The sequence below is a fragment of the Tachypleus tridentatus genome, chromosome 8 (genome assembly GCF_004210375.1).
Source record: "Tachypleus tridentatus isolate NWPU-2018 chromosome 8, ASM421037v1, whole genome shotgun sequence".
NCBI lineage: Eukaryota > Metazoa > Arthropoda > Merostomata > Xiphosura > Limulidae > Tachypleus > Tachypleus tridentatus.
Genome location: NC_134832.1, coordinates 122,488,703 through 122,504,931, shown reverse-complemented (window position 1 = coordinate 122,504,931; position 16,229 = coordinate 122,488,703). Strand labels below are relative to the sequence as shown.

Below are 16,229 nucleotides of genomic sequence, written 5' to 3'. Positions count from 1 at the left end.
ATTACTGTAGATAATGTTAGGTTCTCTTTGCTTCTCTTCTCTCAATTTTCAATAGTTCCTTTTTTACAAGTTTTATAGGTTAAGGTAAACCACTTTATTTTTTATTTATTTATTTTTACGTAGAAGAAAAAGTCCACATTCTTTCCTGATAATGGCATTTGAAGAGTTTGATAACACTTGAGTGATCAAACAAAAACTGGTCCGAGATCTTTGAGACAAAACATAACCACGTGGTTAGGGTGTTTTGATTATAAAATGAGAGTCGCAGCTTCGTTACCCAGTTCATGCTCGCTTTTTCAGCCATGAAGGTGTTATAAGGGACGGTCAATCCCACTATTCGTTGGTAAATAAAAGTAGCTCAAGTGTTGGCGATGGGTGGTGATGACTAGCTGCTTTACCTTTCACTGCTAAAGTAGGAACGGCTGGCGCAGATAGAACTCGTGTAGCCTTGACCGAAATTCAAAATAAACTAATTTCTGAGACCATTCAGAATCCCTTTTCGTTCCATTCAGTTTTACTTATATGAAAGAATAGGTTACTTTTTTTTAATATTTCATAATAAAGATGTCGCAAGAATTACATTACTTTTCAGAGCTGTCAAAATAATATTCCCATCTTTTACTTAATAAAGTTTAGATTTCCACAAATACGTCGCAAGAATTAGTTATCATGAAGAGTACTGAATTTCAGAGCTGTCAAAATAATATTCCCATATTTTAAGTTAGGGTGTCTTAAATAAATCTATTAGTACGAATGGAGGGCAGCCGAGTTATTCCAGGAGGTTGTTTTTCATATGATCAATAATTGAAAACTAGGGATGTCGACAGATAATCTAAGTAGATTTGAGTCATGTGTTTGTTTGTTTTTGAATTTCACGCAATGGTATCTGTGCTAGCAGTCACTAATTTCAAAGTGACACCCTAGAAGAAAAGCAACTAGTCATCACAAACAGCCATTATCTCTTGGGTAATTCTTTTACCAACGAAAAATGGGATTGACCACAACAATATAGCGTCTCCACGGATGTAAAGACAGGCATGTTCAGTGACGAAATTTAAACTTGAGACCCGTAGATTGCAAATAGAGCGCTCTGACCATTAAATAATGGCAAACATATAGCCTTGACATAAACACATTACCCAAATATTTCATGGTGTGTAAGTTATTAATTTTATCTGTTTATTGATTTTAGTATTAGCCTGCCAACTAACAAGGATAGCTAAGTTGTAAGTAATATTAAATCCAATTATTAGAATACAGTCTTTGCAGCTGTACTTCGTATTTTGCAATTAATGGTGGTAAAGTGTTATTGCGAAGAGGTAGAGGTCCCTACTAGAAGAGATAGGGTAATTCATGACAGTATGATAATACATTACAATAATATTTTCCGATTATCACAAATATTCTTCACTTATTTATCTTGCACAAGACTAGATTGCTGACTTATGATGTTGTAACAAGGCTCAACACTTTCACTCAGTAGTCTGACAAATATACAAGTGAAAACAAACAAAGACCCAATTAATAAACTACATATCTGTTCCAGGACCACACAGAATCAAAAAGAGAAACTCTAATGTACCATCTCTTCTATCTGGTGGTAGCAACTGTACACGGGATGAACACAGAACTCACAAAGAAACTCTACCTCTGTAAAAATAATCTCATGTCTAGTCCATGTAACATTACCGAATTAATCCATTTCTTTAATAACGTTTACTCTAGGCTATGTTCACGTTTACAAAATGTATAGGCTTAAGTTCACAAATGAATTTTTCAACATAAATTCTGAAATCAATGTAGGCTTAACACACTAATAACGAATAACAGAAAATTCGACGTTTGGTAACGAACTAATTGATTATTTTAAAGAAGGACTTATCCTCAATAAATAATGTTATCGATCAGTCTTCACTAGATCAACAACTACTGGATCATTAACTACTTGTATTTATGCTTCTACCATACAGAGGAAGTTTCTAGATTCTAAGTACAACTTTTAAGAACATTACTGATCTTAACGCTATGCGTCCTCTACCTAGCACTTGAATTAAAACACTGAAACTATAGTTTACAGTATTATTTACCTTAACTAGCCTATTTCCATTCAGGAGCAAGAGAAACTCTTGCGTTGGCAGATGAACGGCATAACTCACAAATATCTGTTTTGACCATATACGTATTTTTGTATTTAATATACCTTAATTACGAAAATTTCCTTTGTTTAAAATGTGTATATCATGGAGTTTAATGGAGTGTCTGATTAATGTTTTGTTTTTATAATAATGTGTACAGATCCAGTGTTATCTGATACTCAATGTAGGCAACCATTCACGGCTGCGAAATAAAGAATCTGCAGACATTTTACACATTAAATTATTTAATAACATTGCTTTATTTTCAACCGAGAATAGCTGTTCGAAGTTGTTGTTTATTTTAACGTTTTCAATACATCTTCTTGGTTGAGGTCTGGCATGGCCAAGTGGGTTAAGGCGCTCGACTCGTAATCTGGGGGTCGCGGTTTCGAATCCCTGTCACACCAAACGTGCTCGCCATTTCAGCCGTCGGGGCATTATAATGTGACGGTCAATCCCACTATTCGTTGGTAAAAGAGTAGCCCAAGAGTTGGCGGTGAGTGGTGATGACTAGGTGCCTTCCCTCTAGTCTTATACTGCTAAATTAGGGACGGCTAGCGCGAAAAAAAAAAAAAAAACATTTAGCTTATAGCTTCGTAACTTCTTGACCGATTTCAGAATTAATTACAGTTTTGGACTCAGGAAGTCAAACTCTTTCGATTGACGTGTTTGGCCACACCTATGGTGTCATTATTTAATTTACTTTAATCCAGCCTGAAATAGTTTGAAATGTCGCAGCTCTTGAGGATTCTCTCTTGTTAACATTTTACCAGTTTTGTTGTGTTTGCCAGGAAAGGTAGCCAATTGTATGTTTTGAATGTTTGTGCAAAGCTGCACAAGGATCATTTGCACGACCTATCGCTGACAAACTAGTGAGACGGTAGCTGGTGAACGGCATTTACTGCCATCTGTTGGACTTATGTAATAAAATGTTGAAATTTGACCACTAATATTACAATATACAAACAGAACCCGATTTTGTAGCAAGTGAACAATAATTAAAAATTTGTTTAAATTGTGAAAACTAGGCTACTGTGATATTTAGGCGAGCTAAACAAACTACTAGTTGTTGTTTTTCATGGAAAGCGTACAGAATAAAAATATTTTTAAATTCGTAAAGATGCAAGTTAGTCAAACAAATTACAGCTAAAATAGTTACAGTCAAAATTCTTTAAACGTTTAACTAAAGAAAAGAAACGGTTGATGGAAGACAGGATATTTCCCTTGTTTAGTACTGGAAATGGAAAGCGGAAAAAAGAGAAATCAAATGGTCTCTTAATAATTTTTTTGCAGTGTGATACACTAACAGAAAGTAAATATATTACCATTATAATGATCAAGAAACTAACGCTGCTATTTATTTGTTAATTTGTTTTTGAATTTCTCACAAAGCTACACATGTTCTATCTGCGCTAGTCGTTCTAATTTAGCAGTGCAAGACTAAAAGGAAGACAGCTAGTTATCACCACTCACTGCCAACTCTTAAGCCACTCTTTTACCAACGAATGGTTGGATTGACCGTCACATTATAACACCCCCACGGCTGAAAGGGCGAACATCTTTAATGTTAGGAGGATTCGAACCCGTGGCCCTCAGACAACTGATCGAGAATCCTAGCCACTTGGCTATGCCGGGTCTAATGTTGAAAATAGTGAAAAGATCAGTGCCACTAACTTTTGCTTTACCGACTCAGAAGCTAAAGAAACCTTAGCTTTTCAGAACAGAAAACGAAAATTCATCAGTTTTGATGTGAGTGATTCAGTTATTTTTAGTTCAATTTTGTACCAAATGATAGAACTGAGTATCGAATAGTTTATTGCCTTGGTTCAAAACACATGTGCCTACTGTTTTGTTTCAGTTCATCTTTGAGAAGTATTAATACAAAATGCTTTGGTCTCCATTTCATAATGCAACATCATCAATGCAGCTAACAGAACAAGTCACATTTGAAAGCAAATAAAATAATTGAAAAGATGGTACATTTCAAATTTGTGGTTAGTTGTGCAGTATTCCAGGAGTTGCTGTATAAGTTCGACCTCACTGACAAGCACCTAAAAGATTTCACATCAATAAGAAACGAAATAATTTTCTTCATCAGTACAGGACTGGTTTCGAAGGTAACTCAATAAGGTTACCAAGTAATTTATGACGAAGCCAAAAGTGCTATTTTATAAAGTACTGGAGTATCTGACAATGTGAAATGGAGGAATTATGTATACAGCAATATATATGTGTACAAATAAATACACGTATGTGATCTTGCATGTGTACATGAATATTACGTGAAGTCATTCATTTCTTTATTTATAATTATTAATGAGTGTTATGTGACACAATTAATTATGCAAAGAACACAACGTTAAGATATACATCAATTGGGACAAATGATTTTATCTCGATGCTAAAACTTTGCAATATGACGCGAAATATAACTGATTTATTATTTTAATTATATTTAGTAAGAAAATGTTTCAATTTTGACGTTGGAATATTTGACAAGTAGTGAATTTTCATAGAAAAGATAACAGTGATAAAACGGCCCAACCCTACATCAGAGAGAACATATTTCAAATGGATAAAATTGAAATATTCATGGAGGATGAAATTATTAGTAGTTTACGAAATTTTTAAACAGTAGCTTAGAATATCAAATATGAACTTGGTGTGCTCAGTGTTTTACTTGGTTGTGTAAGAATATTTTCTTTATGCATTTGACATGTTTTTTTTAATAAGAGCACAGTTTTACTGAATTGTTTTGACATTGTAAGCTCTAAATGTACTAAGAAAGATGGGAAGTAACACTTGCATAGTGAAAGCTTTTTAAGTTACATCAAAATATATTGCTACACCTGTAATTGAATGAACATGCTTTTTAAGTTAGATCAAAATATATTGCTAAACCTGTAATTGAATGAACATATCTAAGAAAAGACAACGTATAGATAGGAACCAGTTGCAATCTCGGCTCCCATTTGTTCCTGCTGAAACCAATCTCTATCCACACAATAATAATTCAATAGAGAGAGGAATAAATCCAATCTGGTAAAAAAAGCCATGGTATCAGTTGTCCAACTGGGGTAACAGAGGTTCAGCATGTTTAAACGTATTAGACCAGTGGTTCCCAACCAGGGTTGCTCGCACCCCTTTGGGGTGCGAGATAACATTTGTTTTGGCCACCTTCACTTTTATTCTCAAATAAATAATTTCTGTAAGGGGTGCGAGAACATATTAAATTTTTTTTAGGGGTGCGGGGCATAAAAAAGGTTGAGGAACCACTGTATTAGACAGTTGCAAACCCAATGAAGTCTGGAAATAAAATAGCTCCCAGATAATAGGGAGGAATAGGATGTGAATATATACAAAGCACATATAGATTTCATTAAGCCATTGTTTAAAGTTAGGACCCATCTTTAATGGATTTTAGAGTAGATCAGTTATGATCATATCCAACCTGTTCACTTCACTGAACTTTTAAACAATTAGAATTAACCTCAAATTGAATTTTCGATATGCGCTTTTGTTATGGCTTACATTCTTTTTGTAAATGAATGAGAACTATTTTACTGTGTTTTAGTGTAACTGAAATTAAAGAATACTTCATTTTTTTTGTGTATATGTATATAACGAACACTGAATTGTATATGTAGCAATGAGACACCTTTTGTGGCTCACCATAAAACACCAGAATGGACTGCTATTCATATGAACTGAGGATCCATTACAACAGCAGCCATAAAGGTAATACCTGTTAAGAAGCCCCAGAGAGACATGAGGAGTAATTACCATAATTACGAGCATAAAGTGAATTAATTTTAAAGTTAAATGTTACTACTGGTTTGAGAACAAACCTGATAAAGGGGAGAAGGAAAAGTATGGTAAGAAAACACATCAGGTTGTCTACCTCCCTACTTTAATGTAGAATTACAAAAAAAAAAAAATGTTTATTCTAAATCTATGCAGTTTTTGTATAATACACGGTCTAGAAAATCATCACATTGATTTAGCCATCAAAGTGGCCAAACTATTACTCCCTCAAGGATCTGCTGACAGGGTTAAGTTGTGGAGAGGCAGAACTTCTATTTTACTCTGAGTACGTTGTATATTTGGTATAATTCTCTGTAATGACTGCTCCTATGTTGAATGGGTTTGTTGTTTGTTTGTTTTTTGAATTTCGCTCAAAGCTACTCGAGGGCTATCTGTCCCTAATTTAGCAATGTAAAACTAGAGGGAAGGCAGCTAGTCATCACTACCCACCGCCAACTCTTGAGATAATCTTTTACCAACGTGTAGCTTTCCACGAAATTCAAAAACAAACAAACAAACATTCTCTATTGTAGAGCATACGGTTACTCAAACTGTTCTGTTGTATTGGTGGAGTTGTCAGGTTAAACTGAATCCTGAAAATAGGTAAAATAAATTATAATCTAAATCTACATTCAACTAACGATCGCCCGTTATATTATAACTACCTCACAGATGAAAGGGCGAGCATGTTTGGTGTGATAGGAATTCGAACCCACGACCCCCAGGTTACGAGTCGAGCGCCTTAACTTTATGGTCCGACAGAGAATGGTCATAATAGCTTCAAAATGTGTAATAAAGTATGTTTAATGACAGAATAGTATTATTTCTCGATAAATTTGTCTCCCTGAAAATTTCAAAATTTTTCACCATGTCGTTAATGGAAAAAGATATCTTTAAAATTGATCAAACTGATCTGAGGACAACAACGTCTCGCGCGCGCGCGCACACACACACACACACACACACACAAGACTTGCTGAGCTGATATCAATTTCGATCCAGCACGAAAATTACACCAAAATTGAAGTTGTATCAAGCAATGTACAATTCCCTCCGAACGAAAGCAAGAAAAGTGGAAAATCCACAACCAATAGTTTTATTCGGCACGTTCTTCGCGTGTCAATTGTTACTGTAACATTTTCTTAGAGCTTTAACACAGCAGTATATTCTAAGAGATGTGATATGATTTGTAATTCTAAAAGTTTCTACACTTGTTCCACAGCGAGTCAGTAAAACGTTTGCGAAATTACAACTCAAATATCAAGGGTTAGACATGGTAAATAACCCAATGCGGCTTCGCACTAAACAAATTTATTCTCACTATACAATTCAAAATAAAACTACGGTAAATTAAAACATGCTTAGGGCGACGAAACAGGCTAAGTTAAGATACTTGAGATCGTGTTAACTACGAATTACATTAGCAACAGATAGAGCTATGTACATGCAGTGTACTCTTTCCTATAAATTGGCTTTTACGAAGTTAAACAAACAATTATCAAACTACCTTGCAGATCATGTTAGTGATACTTTAGCAAGTATAACAAAAAAACATTTTTGCTGGAGTATGACAGTGAGTATTAATATGTGTGTGTGTGTGATACACCACCACATTATGACTGGTCATTTGACACAACATTTTTATTCACCTAGTCGCTGTTTTCCAGTTACAAGGTAGTGTAATAACATTTGTACTATACCAACACATCAGCCGAAGTTATGGGCCGGGGAGTGGCTACTATTAAACGTGTCTGATTGTAGATCTATGTTTCGCTTCGTGCTGTCACAAAAAACAAAAATACAAAATTTCACTCTGCACATTGTAGCCACTGATGCGTTATAACCGTGACAGTCAAATCCTCTTTTTTTTTTAAATTTAGACTAGCCTAACAGTTGATTTTAACTAGCTGTCTTCTTTCAACTCTACCAATTCAAAATGAGTGACGACTATCGCAGTTGCATGTAATAAAAAACAAAAGAAAAATACAGAGATAGATGAAATATTATTGACAATTATTCTCAATGTAAACTCATTTACAGACAGCGAATAATAATGCGATTCTAAATTTTACGTCTTCTTATGATATAATGATCTTTTCCTGTTACCATGTTAACTTGATGAGATTGTTTATAATTGATTAACTAATTTATGGACTCCTTTTCATTTTATATTAAATTATTGTAAATGGATCTGGTTGGTAGAACAATCAACATGCAATCTGCGAATTACAGGTTGGAATTCCGTCACCAAATTTGTTCGCCCATTCAGCTGCTGGGCGTTAGATGATAGTTTGTTTGCTTTTGAATTTCGCGCAAAGCTACTCGAGGGCTACCCGCGCTGGCCGTCCCTAATTTAGCAGTGTAAGACTAGAGGGAAGGCAGCTAGTCATCACCACTCACCGCCAACTATTGAGCTACTCTTTTATCAATGAATAGTGAGATTGATCGTTACTTTACTATGCCCCCACGGCTGAAAGGGCGAGCATGTTTGGTGTGACGTGGATTTGAACCCGTGACCCTCGGATTACAAGTCGAGTGCTTTAACCACCTGGCCATGCTGGGCCTAATATGATAGTAAACACCAATTTTCGCTAGGAGAAAAAGAAGTCAAAGAGTTGGCAGGGTTGACTAGCAGTTGCCCTCTCTTTAGATTTTTACTACAACGTTAGGGATGGCTAGTGCAAATAGTTCTCGAGTAGCTTTGCACGAAATTTAACAAAAGTTATTGTAAATATTACATTCTAGCTGTTGCTATAAAAAACTGCCTTGACATCAGACAAACATATGATACTTATTAATTCCTTATGGTCAAACTGATAGTATATCTCTCAACTATAAGGGTAAAAAAAAAGAAACAAAAAACTTATTAGTTGGATTTATAGCAACAGAAACAACACACCTTTAATTTTGATTCAAACTTTTACAAAGATACACAATACATAGTCTTTTCTGTTTCCAAATGTGATAAAATCAAACATTTCGAGCCTTTAACACTTAAAGTTCTATACACTTTACAGGCTATTCAGAATTTTAAAAAATGTTAAACAACAAAACGTTTTGAAGAACATTCTTACACCTACTATATATATGTATTTAATATCTGAGCAGAAATAAAGAAATATTTACATAAAAAATGTTTATGTACAGTACTTCACTAATTTTGTAGGAATATCCTACTCTCTGTGTTTACTTTCACCTTAGATACTGAAAAAGAAACAACAACAACACACACACTAATGCAACACATTCCAAGGAATAGTAATAAATTAAAAGAAGTCAAAATTGTAGAGACATTATTTAACATCTTAGAAATTTGAGTAAGTGAAAATTTGGAAACTCTTGAACAGTAATCGTTCAAGTGTCTTACTTATTTGCATGTAATAATTTTAAAAAATTCTCATCACACACTTTAGTCCTGAAATTTGTTTATAACAATTAATAGAATATGTAAACTTTAATGCACAAACCTATTTATTTGTTTACTTCAAATATAAAACTATTTTAACACACAATATATTAAATAAGAAATGAAATTATGCAAACAAAAAAATGTTAAACTAATTTATTTGCAAATTAGACTGGAAAAATTGAAATGATTATGAAACACACACACATATATGGGACTACAACATGGTAGCTACTTTTATGCAAGTAGTTTTGTTACAAATATAACCATCCACTATTCAGTATTAAATTGAAGAAATGGATAAGATGGAACATATATTCTTCCCATTCTAAAACATGCAAGAAAAACATTAAAATTACAAAAAAAGTATTAAAGGAACACGTTAATTGTGCATAAATATACGTGTCTGGTTGTTGTATTCATAAAAATAAAATAATGCAAAGTCATAAGCTTATTAAAAATACATAAAACGTATTAGACGATACAGTTAATTAACAAAGTGGTTTTATACTTCAAAAGAAAGATTATCTTTAAATGAGGTAGACATTAATTTATGACATTACAAAACTGACATTAATAGTTGTTGTTACCTAATACTAAAAGATGAAACAAATGAACATACTAATTGAAGGTGAAAATAATTTTAGTTTATGAAGTAACAGTCATAATAAAACAAATAAAATTATTGATTACCCAAAAAGGTTACTTTTATATACATAAACAATGAAACACAATAATCACAATATATGTGTGAATATAAAAGCAAAGGATTAATCTACCTTTTCTAAACTATTATCAGTATGTTTTAAAAGATTTTCCTGAATGTGTCCAAATTTTTGCACTTGTGTCAATCAATGGCTATACCCTATTATACAATTTTTTTTTATTTTTTTTTTCATTTTCAAAATCTAAACAAGTAAAAGAAAGTTAATTTTGTAATATGAAAATTATATTCAGATTAAAAGTTTCATTTTCACCATTGGAACTCAAATGTGGAAATAGACTTGTAGGAATCTATCTATATTTTTAATTGTTACTGAATTTTAAAATAAGTAATTGGTTAAACTACTAATTTATTTTTCAAAGTTAACTTAATTTACAAATTCAAAATTAACACAAATACTATGTCTTAAGTAATTTATTCACGAAATTATCCTAATTAATTAAAACTGAATAAGTTGTAGCATTGCCTTTCTTATGCCTTGAATATAAATACACAAATTAAAACACCAAATACTTCTCAAACAATGTTCTAATATAAATATATATTCTCACAGAAGACAAATATCTTGGACTGTTTTACATTTTAGAAAGACGATTTTGTTTCTTTAAACATAGTTGATATTATAAATCAATCTGCAATAAAATTATGGAGTTGGTTGAACCTTTAGGTTAAAGTCAGAAAGAGTATTTGTTTTTTATGGTCAATGCAACTACTTAGAAAACTTGGTATTTATTATTCTTTCTAAATTATGCAGCACATGTTAAACTTAACCAACTATAAACCTTTTGTACATTAATCAAATCACATGCCACATAACTTTAAGCTCATTTGTGTAAAGTATTTATTGAAAGTACATACATATTTAACAAGCATTATTATTTAAAAATGTCACTATTCATTTAAGTTAGTTTATTACTAGTTATAGATATTTCTATAAATAATTGTAATTATTTTATTATGTTAGTTTTTATTACAAAATAATGTGTTTATAAAACAAAGAGAATGTACTTTTTTATGATTTCCATACATGAGTGACACATGTTGGAAATTTTAAAACTATAGTATAAATTTCTATTGTTATTAATGGTTTAAGTTTACAAATTCACTTTCATAACTATTATAACATTCTCAAATCTTAAATAATTATGGCTCACCTAAAATTTGTTTGTAGTTAAAGACTAAAGGCTATTAGTGCTGTGCCCACCATAGGTACTGAGACTTGGTTTTTAAACCTGTATGTTCAAAGGCTTATCACTGAACAATTGAGGTTTTAATTAGGATAAAAGAAATGGATGCTATCAGGGATATAATTATTTATGCACTCTATGAGTTTCAAACAATTTATAATCTAGCACTTTTAAAGCCTTGTATTTCTGACCCACTTCTTTTTTCAAAAACTCAATATGTAAACAAATACTATCTCAACTATTCACCTACAGAATTATGTTAATTTATTAAAACTGAATAAGTTCTAACATCACCTTCTTTAGCCCTAAAACAAATGCACTGATTCAAATATCAACTGTTCAAGTATTATGGTATGAAGCACATATTTTATGCCTTTCCAATAAATTAGGATTACTATATACTATGAAAGCAAAATTCAAACCTAATGACAGAATAGATTTTAATCCTTGTTTCATTATCACTTCCTTCTTTTTAAAGTTAATACCTTAAATTATATGATATTTCTTAACTCATGAACTAATAGTAATATCATTACAGAACAGAATGGCATACTATATTATGTGCTATGTGCTGAACCTTTTTTAAATGCAATCTGTACAAGTCCTCAAAATAAGAACTGAGCTCTAGCTCAATGAGCCATTATTAACTATAAATAAATGAAAGTATCTCTCCCTCTACAGCAGAAAATATATGTGAAACAAACTAAAATATTTTCCAACATTTATAATTTAACTATTAATGTAAAAATAACGTTCATTTAATTAAGAGCATTGGTAGTACTGTTAATAAAAACTTTGGTATATTTACTACTATTACTGAAAAATTACTAGTATTATTTGTTTACAGTACATTCAAATGAGAAAGAAAAAATAACACTGACCGTTAACAATTGTAGGATACATGAACTTTCCAAGGTAAAGAGAATTCTATACAATGACATTACTGCTAAGAATTTTGTGGGATATACTGATAATGTCTTAGGCCATAGAACCAGAAATTGACAAAATTTTGGACTTCATTACAACAAGAAGAAAATGAGACTGATCAGCAAATTGTGTACACAAAAATGTCAAGGCAACTTATTTCAATAGCATTATCAGCTTTGGCGACAGTGAAAGGCATATTTGTACAAAGGCTATACACATATACAAACAGCAAGAAGTTACACTTTCTTTGGTCAGTTGAAAATTAAGTTAATGTAGGTTCATGTTTTGACCTTTTGAAATCTTCAGGTTGAAGTTTACATACCACTTGTTCCCCATCCAAAACAGCCATTACAACAACATTATCACTAGAGTGGTTCTTTTGGTCCAGTGCTAGAGAATTATCACTATGATCACCCTTGGAGTAGTTCGCCACTGTAAGATCACTAGGATAGCTGTTTTGTCCTTTGGCCATAAATTTGTCACCTAGGTAACAATCTGAGTTCATAACACTGGTACTGTAGTATTTAGTGGGGTCTACTGACACAATATTGAAACTGGGGTAGTTTGTAGTGTTAATTGTTAAGAACTCATTCTGAGGATACAGATTTTGGACCACTGCAGGTAAATACCTATGTTGACGGTGGCGAGATAGACTAGTTAACTGACCATCACTGAACTCACTGCTTGGAGTAGTGGAATGAGCAGGTAGAGTAGATGAGGAACTGTTTCCCTTCATATCTAAGGAACTCACTGAAGAAATGTCTGAATCTAAAGGACTTGGCTTTGGGAAACTTGTTTCATCTGGATAAGAATAGGGCATGGAATGCTGACAATCACTAGGTAAGCAACCCAGGTTAGCAGGACTGTTTGTTAAATGAGCTGGGAGTAGTGGGCGCTGATCACAGACAATGCTTGACGTTGACTGACGACTAGAGCTATAATTGTATCGTAACTGTTCATCAGGTGATGTCTGATTGCAAGAAACTGAAGGCTGGTAGCACTTATATGATGGAGACAGGGACTCCTGGTCAGCATCAATAGACTCATAAATGTGGTCCAAGAATGGATTCATTCTTTGGTTCTTATCTGATCGATGTATGGCGCCTTGTTCTTTATATAAACGATAAAGATCATATGCTTTCATTGGGTTTTCAATCACACTTCCAGCAGCTAGAGGCCTGTGGAATCTAGTAATTGTCTGTCTTCCCTCTTGTTCTAATAGGTCTTCATTCAAGATACGGTTTCCAAGACTGTTTCTCAGGTTAGACTTGCTACTGACATTTTGTGATGACATATTGTTATTCTGTGATGATTTTCTGTTCTGGTTAAGTTTTCTAGAGGTTGCAGGGTCTGAAGGTCATACGAGAAAAGCAACAAAAAAGCTATAACATGGCAAAAAAGTTGTAATTTTCTTATATTAAAAATGTATTTCTCATAGGTACTTATCAACTCTCACAAGATTAGTTTTAGCTTTTCACGTTTTGTGCTGCCCTCTATGTGCAAACGTTTTCGTTATACGTACCCTTTTGTTGGAAATAAAATATTCCAATGTAAGACGCATGCAAATCATCATGCATCATCCATCAAACAATAGTAGCACAACAGACACTGACTCCCTCTACACTCCTCCAATGAACTTTCTCTTTGAAGTTTGGCAGAAAGTGTGAGCACCAGAGAAGTGGGGGAGGAAGAGTGAAGGGAGGGAAGTAACTACTGGAACTGCATTTTCAGCATAGAAAACTATAATTTCTAATATGGTACATAACTCTCTTCACAAGATTAGCTAGAATCACATACTGAGAAAGAGATGGGCCAATAGGAGGAAATAACAATATGTAACAAAATTTTTACTTTTTCTTGTTCCTGAGCAGAAAGTTATTTCCCAATTGCTTATGCTTAAAGTAAATGGAAAAGGTCCTATTTTTCTCTTTAAACTTTGTTTTTATGACCTGGGAGCATATAACAAAAACATGATGGGAAACTATATTTGGGGGCTGATTAGTGAAAGTGATTTACATTACAGTCACAAATCTCGAAAAATAACTCACTTCTAAACATTTTTGTACAACTTTAGTATAAATACATGTAAATCTTGTTTCATGTTGTTTTATTCAGACCTTATGTAAATGAAAATGTGCAAATTTGCCCGTTTTTACATAGAAAATAGGTTAATTTCTAAATTTCATTATCCAGGTCAAAAAAGCAAAGTTTGAAGGGAATAATGGCCATTTTCATTACTTTTACAATATAACCAATTAAGAAATAACACATACTATCCACGAACAAAATTTGTGTTACATAGTGTAGTAGAAGTACCTCTAGAAGAGACTCAAGGATACCTCTGACCATGAGAGAAAGATCTAGGGATCAAAGAAAAGGAACTGCACTCTTCAGACATGTGCATTTCATAAAACACAAGAGCAGAAATTTTGATGTGTAGAGTGGCTAGTGCTCATCAAAACATACTTAGCACATTAACAACATCCAAACCCTTGTGAGAGTAGGATGAGGATTATATTGACTTCACCTCTTACCCAATAACCAAAGATTAAGACTTGCTCTGATTGCTAGATTCTACACAACGATCAACACCCTACAGCAATTTAGGACTATCCATCTGGCATTATGAGGATGGATTCAACATGTGTAACAAAAGGCCACATCAACCACTGGGGTAACAAATCAACTCAACTGTATGTGTAGATTAGCAGTAGCATGCTATTAGGTTGAGGAATAATTCGTGAGCATTTTTAAATAATTTCATTCAAGCATTACATGCAAGACTATACAATACTTCAATGCATGAACACATTACACCCAAAACATTTATTATGATACTTTATTTCATGTAATACCTAGGTATATAGTATGCATTGTTTTAAACGAACTTGCAAAAAATTAAATGCGAAAAGTAGATGGTGTCGAAAATGCTCGATTTTGTCCACTTGACATTCCATTTAATGAGCTGAAAATGAAAGCAAATATTAAAGACATATGAAAATCAAACACACCATCTATTAGAGCAAAAAATTATCTACCAAATGACATGAAATATTTTGCAAAAGCGTTTCATTTATGAATATATTTTGTTAACTTGAAAAAACGCTCACGAATTATTCCTCAACCCAATACATCAACAACTTCAATGATGGGTCAACTCTACAGTATTATAAATGGTAGAAAAAAACCACATCATCTCGTAAGGTGATAGAGCAACTCCAGTGGCTGTGGATATTGTTGAATGTGCAAATAGTATAAGTAGGTAATGTTATCAAGTAAGATACGAGACTAACTCCTGTGATTGTGTAAATAACATCATGAGATCATGTCCACCAGTGAAGAAACAGATCAACTCCTGTGGAGGTCAAGTTGTACCTACACCAGCAGAACACCACATTCCAACTCTCAACTGAATGGTCACAGCCAACTGTTTTGTAGAATCCATCCAGAAAGATGCCTCCATGACGAACCATCTTGGAACTGAAAAGTGGTAAGAACTCCCATACTCCACTCAAAGAAGGGAGGTGAAGAATCCAAAGGAACATCATCACTGGAGACAGTGCAATGGGGTACCACTAAACATTTTGAAAAGCAGACCATATAGTATTATTCACTTAAGGCATGACAAGAATAGGCAGTTATCCCCTTCTCCTTTACCCATGCAGTCCATGGATCATATGGTTTGGAATGGACATGTGTATGGTGCAATTATTGCAAGGCAGATTTTCTTCCAATAATCTGGTGAAACACACCATCTTTAAGGTAAGTGTGTGAAGCCATGGGCAATAGAGTGCAAGTCTACATAGCTTACAGTCTGGACATGAAGTTATAGAATACCTGGTCAGGCACCACTTGCCACAAAGTAGGATCTGTGATTCAAAAAAGAAGACCTCTGAACAAAACTTGCCAGTTAAAGATGCATCAAAGTCTGTAGCATGGCCATACTTTCCTATAATAATGGAATTGAACCATTGGAGCCTGAAAATGATAAGCAAAAGCTCATATGATGTGACAAAACACCTATGGAGCTGAAATAAATTTGAATG

The 16,229-nt window shown here is 33.4% G+C and overlaps 1 protein-coding gene across 6 annotated transcripts in view; it reads right to left on the bottom strand.

Moving 5' to 3' along the window:
• Window positions 1–8,809: 8,809 nt before the first annotated feature.
• LOC143223373 (adhesion G protein-coupled receptor L3-like) overlaps window positions 8,810–16,229 on the bottom strand; it is a 121,049-nt gene continuing 113,629 nt past the window's right edge. For 5 of the 6 annotated variants that reach the window (XM_076451275.1, XM_076451274.1, XM_076451276.1 and 2 more), the window contains one exon: window positions 8,810–13,533. In XM_076451275.1, the coding sequence (XP_076307390.1) occupies window positions 12,446–13,533 (1,088 nt within the window). In that variant the 3' untranslated portion in view covers window positions 8,810–12,445. The remainder of the gene's footprint in view (window positions 13,534–16,229) is intronic. The other variant, XM_076451279.1, reaches the window with a different exon arrangement.